The 9,489-nt window shown below is 38.5% G+C and overlaps 1 protein-coding gene across 1 annotated transcript; it reads right to left on the minus strand.

The window, feature by feature from the left end:
- Positions 1–2,649: 2,649 nt before the first annotated feature.
- zgc:63972 (protein CutA homolog) lies at positions 2,650–9,010 on the minus strand. Its single transcript, XM_044334137.1, has 6 exons — positions 8,874–9,010; positions 8,200–8,348; positions 6,640–6,699; positions 5,739–5,784; positions 5,599–5,648; positions 2,650–4,761 (listed from the first exon to the last, which is right to left on the minus strand). The coding sequence occupies exons 1-6, from the start codon at positions 8,976–8,978 to the stop codon at positions 4,659–4,661; spliced, it is 513 nt and encodes a 170-aa protein (XP_044190072.1). The 5' UTR covers positions 8,979–9,010; the 3' UTR covers positions 2,650–4,658.
- Positions 9,011–9,489: the final 479 nt, after the last annotated feature.

The following is a 9,489-nucleotide window of genomic DNA, read 5'->3' on the forward strand; positions in this document are numbered from 1 at the left end:
GCCCATTTGTAAAACTTTCTGCCGCTAATATATTCCTCCTACTCACAATGTATTCACCCTGCTCCTGCCCCCTTTTCCAGATTGTGCCACTTTTCACCAGGATTGCACTTGCACCTGTGGTCACCAAAATTGCAAAAACAAATCAGCCACAATCCTGTGAGTGTGTGTGCGTGTTTGTGCAGGAGTTTTATTTTGCTCATCAGCTTCCTCTTAAAACAAAAAATACACAGTCAAACACACACATACATAATAAAAGCAACAGCATATCTATGTACAGTAGGTTCAGCTAGTCATGCTTTTAACTGTTATGTATTTCTTTTTAATAACTAATAGAAGTTTGCAAAAATTATCTTTCAAACGCAGCTGCAGGAATAAAACAAAAACAAGCAAAAAAAAAAAACAATGAACAAAAGAAAACCAAAAAAAGAAGAAAAAGCAAAGAATAAGTAACAAATTTATTTAAGAAACAAAAAGGTGAGAAGATAATAATAATAATAATAATAATAATAATAGTAGGTGGATTTAATAATAGACTTGTATTATGACAGAGCATTTGACATTCACATTTTTTACTTCATGGTCTTGAGACATAATTTCTAATGTGTGGGTTCCATTTTTTTCAAATGTTTAGTTTTTTCATTCATTTACTTTAATCTACTTGTCTATTGTCCTATGAAAGGTGCGTCTTCACTGAGCCAATACATTTCCTCGCCATAACCAAGAGAATATTTAGTAAGAATGAATGTAGGATCCATCGCCGCTAAGCAACCTCCTTATGTCTTCAGCTGACTGGGTTCACAAAGCAATTATGTTGGGTAGAAAATCATTGTTAAAGAGTGGAAATCTGTTGATTTTCCTCAGGCTCATGGATGGTTCTCTCAACTTGGAATTGTAGCAGCTTATGAGAAATTATTGTTTAGGATGAATAATCAGGTTGATAGATATAGTCTGAAATGGAACAGTACCTCAGTCACATTAAAACCTCTCACAATCTAACAATCTAACAGTCCTCCTCTAACAGCCCTTTTGTTTGCAATTTGTCTTCCCTATAGCACACTGAATATGCTCCACATCGCTGTGGCCCTGAGCCAGGGGGAGGGGGGGGGGGGGGGGGGGGGGGGGTGTTCAGGGCCATAGCGATCAGCCCCCCCCTTTCATAACAAAAGGGGGGGGGGGGCTTTAATGTTATTTTTGTACTCTACTATTTTGATGTACCCTTCCTAAATGTGTTATTTGAGTTCTTCTCTCTGTTTCTACATTGCTTAACGTTGTTATGTCTGTTTAAAAAACAAATAAAGTGTTGATCATAAAAAAAAAAAAAGAATGAGTGAGTACAAGCATGAATGAAAAATTAAAGGATACCATTTGATATGTGTATATTTTAACAGCTCTACTTCTATTGTATAACTGTGTTTGAGTTCCTACCTGTATTGCTCATAGCACTGTTGGACAACACTAAAGTACTACTGCTGTAAAAGGAATTCAATGTAAACTGGAAAAAGCCGAGCGATGTGACCTGCTCAATGGATGGGATGTCCAAAAAGTAAAGTGAACTATGACACTTTTTAAACAACACACAGCAGTGTGCAAAATTTGTCTTTTTCATGGTTAGGATTCTGATTTTAAGTGGGTAAAATGTTTGGTTCATTCTTTGAGAACTACACAGTAGATCTGTACCGAAATTTCATGCTAATCCATCCAGTTCATAAAAAAATAAATAAAACAATGTTGGCTCACCATCTTTGTATTGTTAAATGTGTGTGTGTGTGTCTGTGTTTATCCTTGGTTTATTGAATTGCTCAGTGGGAGCACGTTATCAGCGTCTGTTTCTTACAGCTTATTCTTAATTATCCTGTTCCTAACTCTGCATCCCATGGAGAATTTAATGACAAACAGGAAGAAAAAGAGCCAGCCATATGTCTCTGTGTTTACACAACTTGGATAATATTCATGTGGAAATACAATACATGGTATTTCTTTAGTCACCTCTACCAATTAGGCTTTGATTCAATGTGCTGTATAGAAGGTTTTTACAGAAGCACAAAGAGAGATTGTGTTAACAATGAATAATGAATGAGGGTATTTATACATAAAGTGTGGGATAATTATTTATATATCTGATGTACAGTAATCCAGGAATTATTGAAATTAGTAATACTCTGCAGCAATAATCGTGATAATGATACCAATATATGGGAAATTAATATTGTACCTTTTGTGTTATTTATACTCAAAGGAGCAAGTTGCACATGGCTGAGACATATATTTGACAATTATGCCATTTGACAATTATGTTGTGTGAAGAACTGGGTGCAAAGCTCTGAAATTCACACCTCCCTTCCTCTGTGATCCACAAATTGGTGGATGTTGCTTGTTGTCAGTGATGGAGGAGAGAAGAGAGGCTGTCCCAACACTGCTTTCAAATTACTGCCTGGTGGAAGCTGAGTGGTCAAGAGAGATGTAAGAAGAAGCAGAAAAGCATACTCTTCCATCAAGAGGGTGAAAATACTAGCTGGTTCTGTTTTTAATAGATATTTGTGCAAAAACACCAGGACACCTGCATTAATTCAATATGATTCACATGTGAATGCTTGATTAGTAACAGTGGTGTGCATTTTATGTGTATTGAAACACCACCACCTTGTGAGCATTCAGTCAAATTGCAGGATAGTCATTATTTGCAATGTTTATTACATAGTGTCATTTGTCACTAGAGTGCATTTATGTGCTTTGATGGCTGACAAATAAGTGTTTGTAAGTATAACTTCTTCAAACATAACATGAACACACAGACTTTACACACAAATCCATGTATGTACATGAATGGAAACGTATACATCACAGAAGATTGCAGATTGCAGCTTGTGCATATGCAGCATCTCCCCTCCATGACCCCACACATGACTCAAGTTCACAGACAAAATAAAAACAATTTTAGACAAAATGAATAAAATTTCAAACAAAATAATCATTTCTTGAAAGCACTGTTTACTAATGGGAAATGCAGTCAGAGGCTATAAAGGTGCTGCAGATGACAGTACCCCCAGTTCTCTTTTTCCTGAAACCATGAGTACACGTTCCAGTGCCCAACAGGTCATAGATCTGATTTTTTCAGATGTCCAGGAGGAACAAGAAAACCATGATCATCTTCAGATGAAGCTGTAAGAGAGACATTTTTGTCAAAGAAATGCAAAATAACATGGTCCTTGTCACCATATGACAATCAGGTCAGGATGGATGCACAAAATGTCATAAGGATGACCCCAGCGCCCACAAGGCCTGCAGTTACCCAATGCACTGCACATCACCTCAACATTCTACATGTTCATCACACCAGCCATTGAAAAATTAACCTGGAGATGACAAATTTGGAGGGTTTCCATAAATGTGGAGACATCTGGAAAAGGTGTATAGGTCCAGAGGTGAGGCTACATCTAGTCTGCAGAGAGTGGAAGGGTGATTTTCCATGCCATGATGCCACTGAGCATCGAGCCATCATTCTGGAATACAACCACAACAAAGGAGGTGTGGGCCACCTGGACAAGGTTATTGGAACTTACAGCTGCTGGAGGATGACTGCCCGCTGGCCCATGGTCATCTTCCATAACATCACTGATGCTTCCTCATACAATGCTTTCTTGATATAAAACAAGACCAACCCTGCCTGGATACCTGAAAAGCTGAACAAGAGATTGGTGTTCCTGGAGCAGCTGGGAAAAGCACTTGTAACCCCACACATTCAGAGAAGGGAGCACCTCCCACAGCAAACTCTGCAGCTCTTTTGAAAGCTGTTCAGGGGGCTGAATCTTGTCCTGATCCACCATTTATGTTCTTCACGTTTTTGTTTTATATCTTTTATCTTATTCTTATCTATTGTTGTTGTTTATACACCTTGTGGGTGGGGGCAATGGTTCAAAAATGGGAGAAAAGTACTAGTATTTTGTAGTTGAATTCCTTCCCGTAGAGAATATAGGAAAATATCACTATGTTGCCAAAAAAGTTCAAGACTGTTGTTTTGCTTCAATAAAATGCATTCAAATATACTTTTTGCATATTTCTGCTACTTTCTTAGGCTATATAAGTACTATCTCTTGCTAAAAAATTAATGTTTACACCTTTGCAGTAACTTTAGCAACAACAATAATAATAAACCTCTACTTTAGTAAAGAAAACAATTATGACCGGTGTGTTGTGTTGTAATTAAAACGAGTGGTGTCCACTGATTAAATGCAGTCCTTCTGCACTGTGAAGAGGGAAAATCCAGATACACAAAGTTTGTGATGAGTGACAGGTTGTTACTTTAGGGGTTTTGTGAAGGCGGGTCAGTTTTTGACCCTTAGGACAAGGGGAGTATACAGAATGTTAAGACTACACAAGGGTTAAACAATTTTAACTGAAGCCTTCCAACCAACCAATCAGAAACAAGTATTTTCTATGGCTGTGATATAAAGCTCTAAATCTCCACAGTACATGGTGGAATTTACAGTGAAAAGGTCAGAGCAACAAAATAGTGTAAATGTCATGTATTGAACTATTGTTCAGCAGAGTACTTTCTGAACTCTTCGATCCAAAGCCTTCAAACAGCAGCCTGTACACATGGCTCGGTTTCCTCGCTCGGCTGCAATCCCTGCTGAGATAGACTTTGATATAATGATGTATCAGTCATCTGGAATAGCTTCATCCATCCACTTCATGTAAGCCAGGCTGCCGTCCCCCACTGGGAAGCTAAGGACTTCTGGATTTGCATAGGGGTGGACAGACCTTGAAGGGACACACACACACACACACAGACACATTTGTCTTCAACACTTAATTGGTAACTTAACACAGAACTTTTTCCTCCAGTTTGTTCAGAGTGAAGCTCCCCAGTACACTTAAACGAGAAGGAGCAAGCCCTACCAGTTGAACCAAAAAACATGCTTTAAAACATAATTCTGATAACCCATTGTCCAAGTTCCGCATTCTGTTGTACTATAAGAGATGTTGTTTTCACTAATTGGCACATCCACACATCTAATACTCTGATACTGCAATCAGAAATGGCCAAATCAGAAGAAATGTTGATAATGATTAACTCTTAATGGTTATTTCAAATAGAATATGTGCATCCTGCACCTGACATTCTTCCTGTGGATGTGTAAATACAGACAAAACAGTGTATCCGCCAACTTCTGCAATTACATAAAAAGTCACATCAATTAAATTTACAATCAAACACCCATAACGAAAATTTTAATCTAACATCTAAAAATCACTTTCAAGCTGCAGCAATTAAACCCTGTTCTACTACTTCTTCCAGTCACACATATACACAGCAGCAGTAACCTAGGATGTGTGTGTGAGCAGTGCGAAAATGCACTTTTATGAATAAAATTATGTAATTTTTAATCACAGCGCAGGGCTTTTGGAGAACAGTGCTTGAGTGCTGGTGGTCGTATTTGTTAATCTCTTTGGCAACATGTAGCAAACTTAAGCACACAATAAGGGCCAATTCGAAAAGAACCATACTGAACCTTTAATGCAGGTCTACAGCATTCAGCGCTTGAAACTTACAGTTGAAATGATTTGAAATGAGCAATATATTAAGTAAAAGCTCACCTCACATAATCTATGACTTGCTGGATCCTGGATGTCTTTGTTTTCACCAGCTGCAACAACAATTACATCTCATCTTACAGTTCTGCTTACATTTCTGTTGAGAACATAATGATCACAAAGGACATTCTCAGTGAGCTTACCATCAGAATTTCACTTGCATCCTGGATTTCACCTTTCCAATAATACCTAGAGAACATTCACACAAGACCTTAGAACTGTAGCATGCACTATATACCAGTACATGGTGCAGAGCCTTTCAATTCTATAAAAAAAAAAAAACACTTTCATGAAAAACTGTATTTTCAAAAAGAACACAGCAATCAAACCCTCCCTAAACACTTATTATAGCCACTGTGATCTACAGTGATATTGTCAAACTGTTCCTGACAGGCTTTTATGGTCTGCAAAACTGCCTCTTTACTCTAAACATGGTGCTCTTTTTTTGTGGATTATGAAAGACAGCACAACACAAACTGAGAACCCATATTCAAGCTTGTACCATGTTAAATGTCAAAATAAATGTAGAAGATGAGAGAATAAATAAGCCTGGATGTAGCTGAAACTCATCCATTACACACTTGCACTCACATGCATAAACCCCTACTACCTCCACCACCACCCTCACCCCTCAACTAATCCAACCACATTATTTATTTTTAGCCTAAACCTCTGTTTGTTTAACAGGTTTAACGCTGCATTTTCTATTCAGTTTCCCTGTATAGCTTCAGTTCTTCCTTCCTTGTTCCTTTTGTGGTTATGCATTAACAGAAACACTAATCCATGTACATAAACATATGACCGCTTTAAAGTCTCACTGCCACTCAGTTGCTATAGATGGGAAAAATGAAAGCATTCAGATTCAGCCCATTCACCTCAGTTGTGTTTCCTTGGTAACCAGTATGTGCTAGAGACAAATACGAGGGGTATTTGTTTGTGTTTATGTGTGCAAGTGTGAGGGACATTGCAACTTAACTAGTCCTTCTGATTGTGCATCAGCTGAAAGAAAGTTATGTCAAGTGTGGGTCAGGAAGTATGATTTACATTGTGGAGGTCCTGGCGAGAATGTTAATACTGGCAGCCAGCCGTCTTTTCATGATTGCCCTGGAAAAGAAGACAGAATGGCAGGGGGTGTAGATGGAGGACATGGAGATGGAAAGAGAGGAAAGAAAAGTTAAACACTTACAAGACACCAGCTGTTTTCCAATTACAGCATGAAACTGATCCCTTCATTATGGTGCTCTTCGAGACTTTTATGCAGTAAATTCAGAAAAAAGACAGTAAACTTTGCTCTTTGCTGCAGTTCAGCTCATATTATAGTTTATTACCAGCTTGGCTGTGCCTTCTCCCCTAATCATTGATTCTGAAGGAGGTGATTGACATATCTGGCAACTGCACTGTGGCTACTTTCTGTAATGACACGTGGTAAATAGATGGAGCTCATTTACGTGAAGCTAAAATGCCAACAAAGGAGACTGTATCTCGTCTCTAGACAGAACAGTCAAACTAATGTCTGGCTGACTGACTTTGAATTGTTTGAATCATTATAAGTAATTTGCAAACCACAAGCAAAAAGCAAAATAATTGAATTAGCATCCAGATTAAAGGAATAGTCTGATATTCTTGCCGAGTCAGATGAGAAGATCAATAACACTCTCGTCTGTATGTTAAATACAAAGCTACCTCCAGCAGCCGGTTTGCTTAGCGTAGCATAGAGACTTGAAACAACAGGAAACAGCCAGCCTGGCTAGCTGTCTGAAAGTAAATCTGTCAACCAACACCTGTAAAACCCACTAATTAACATGTTATATTTTGTTTGTTTAATTTGTACAAATACTGAAGAATAAAAATGACATATGCCACACTATTTCTTATTGACGCAGTAAGGTTGCCAAGCAATCAACTGAGTCTCCAGGAAGTTGTTGTACCTGGTTAAGAGAGAACCGCCTCTATAAAACACTTCAGTTTTTGTACAAATTAAACTAACAAGATATAACCAGTTACTTAGAGAGCTTTAGAAGTGCTGGTAGGTGCATTTTGATACTATCAGACAGAACCAGGCTAGCTGTTTCCCTCTGTTTACAGTCTTTATGCTAAGCTAAGCTAACTGGCTGTAGCATCATATTAACCATACAGACACCAGAGCGGTGTTAACCTTGTCATCCAGCTCCAGGTGAGAAAGCGAATAAGCAAATGACCCAAAATATCAAACTATTGTTACAACTATTACTATTGAAGTATTCCTTTTGAGGTATTTGAGCTAAGTCATTTAACATCAAAAATGAAAACCTGTGTTTCCAGTGTTTGGTTATACTTTTTTTTTTTTAGTGCTACAGTAGTGTGATGCAGAGTAGACTGTAAAATGTCACCTGATATCAATTCAAGTCAAGTCAATTTTTATTTGTGTAGCTCAATATCACAAATCACAAATATTTGCCTCAAGAGGCTTTACAATCTTTACAGCAATGCAACATTCTTGATCCTTATACCCTCAATTTGACTTTGAAAAACTCCCGAAAAAAGAAACCTTTTACAGGGAAAAAATGGAAGAAACCTCAGGAAGAGCAACAGTGACTGTGCTGACCAGTCACTACTGTACTTTACCTGCCAATGTCCTTGGCTGTCTGTTCATTGGGATTGTTGATGAGAAGGACAGAGTGGTGGCCATGTACATAGCTCCCTGTGACGGCAGAATGCAGCTGGACCCCAAGGTACCACAACCCAGGATACATGGACACGGACAGGACCAAAAGCTAGAGAGGGTTGGGTGGAGTGCAATAAGGGACTTGAATGTTGGCATGTCAAAGTTACAAACACATTTGTGGCATCCCTGTGTGATGTTTGTACTAAATTATTTGGACATTTGGCTGTTTCATGTTATTTTATGTTTGGATGTGGGGAAGTTATCACTCAATTTAATTATCTGCTACCCTCTGAAAGGATTGCCATGTTTGGATTGGATTGGATTCAGTATTTATCCTCTTATTATTTGGTGCTGTCTGTCACAGATAAATGAGTATAGACCTTGGCTCGGATGCAGTGACCAATTTATAATCTGTCCTACTTCTGCAGAGCACAGCATCACAGCCAGACATACAGCAGAGATGCCCGTAAATCCAACGCAAATAATGTCAGAAAAAATACAATTTATAATAATTTTTTGGATTTCCCACGTCAGAGTCCTCTTGTTGTGGATTACTTATGTTTTCTCTTAAAGTCTTCATATATGAAATGATCATAAAAGTCCATAAAAATAATCACAGTAGCTCTCCTCTTACCAAACATGACATGAACAGAACCGACCGAAAGACAGAGTGGAAAACAGCCTCTTTATGGCATCGCTGGAACAGCCACTCCATCCTGTTAGTTGCAACAAATGTCATTCCCAGAGTCCGGCTGGTGCAGATAATAAGAGGGACAAACTGTGCTGAACTGCATTCATAAAACCATGGAGACTCTCTTCTGGGATAATTAGCGTTCCATCATTTTTATAACCATTTCAACAGCTGCTTTGTGAAGGGGAAAATACAAAGAAAACTTATTACCTTTCGAGAAGAAGTGCATTGTGCTGACAGGTACTGTAGGTCGGATGGTCAAAGGCAGTGATAAATCTCTGTGCCGTTCAGTTGGTTGCTTAACACTTCCTGACACGCCGCCGACCAATAAAATTGCTGGTTCACCCCTGCTGGCCTGCCTCCGGGCCTAGGTCATAATCGGCTTTGGTGTCTTTACCATATAAACTCACTATCCTTCAGCCTCAGAGCACATTTGTAATGGCATTAAAAAAAGAGTTGTGAATCCATGAAATCAGGAGAAAATAAAACTGTTTTACAAAGGTTTATTCAGTTGTGGAAATAGACTACAGCCTTGTGAAAAATCACATTCCTATTATTA

This window comes from Thunnus albacares, chromosome 18 (genome assembly GCF_914725855.1).
Source record: "Thunnus albacares chromosome 18, fThuAlb1.1, whole genome shotgun sequence".
NCBI classification, from domain to species: domain Eukaryota; kingdom Metazoa; phylum Chordata; class Actinopteri; order Scombriformes; family Scombridae; genus Thunnus; species Thunnus albacares.

Bases quoted from the DNA above. Each gene is read 5' to 3' on its own strand.
- zgc:63972 (XM_044334137.1), bottom strand. From the start codon at position 8,978: ATGACATTTGTTGCAACTAACAGGATGGAGTGGCTGTTCCAGCGATGC. The intron at 8,349-8,873 runs GTAAGAGGAGAG...AACCCTCTCTAG, and splicing joins TTCTGTTCATGTCATGTTTG to CTTTTGGTCCTGTCCGTGTC. The intron at 4,762-5,598 runs GTGAGCTTTTAC...TGTCCCTTCAAG, and splicing joins CAAGTCATAGATTATGTGAG to GTCTGTCCACCCCTATGCAA.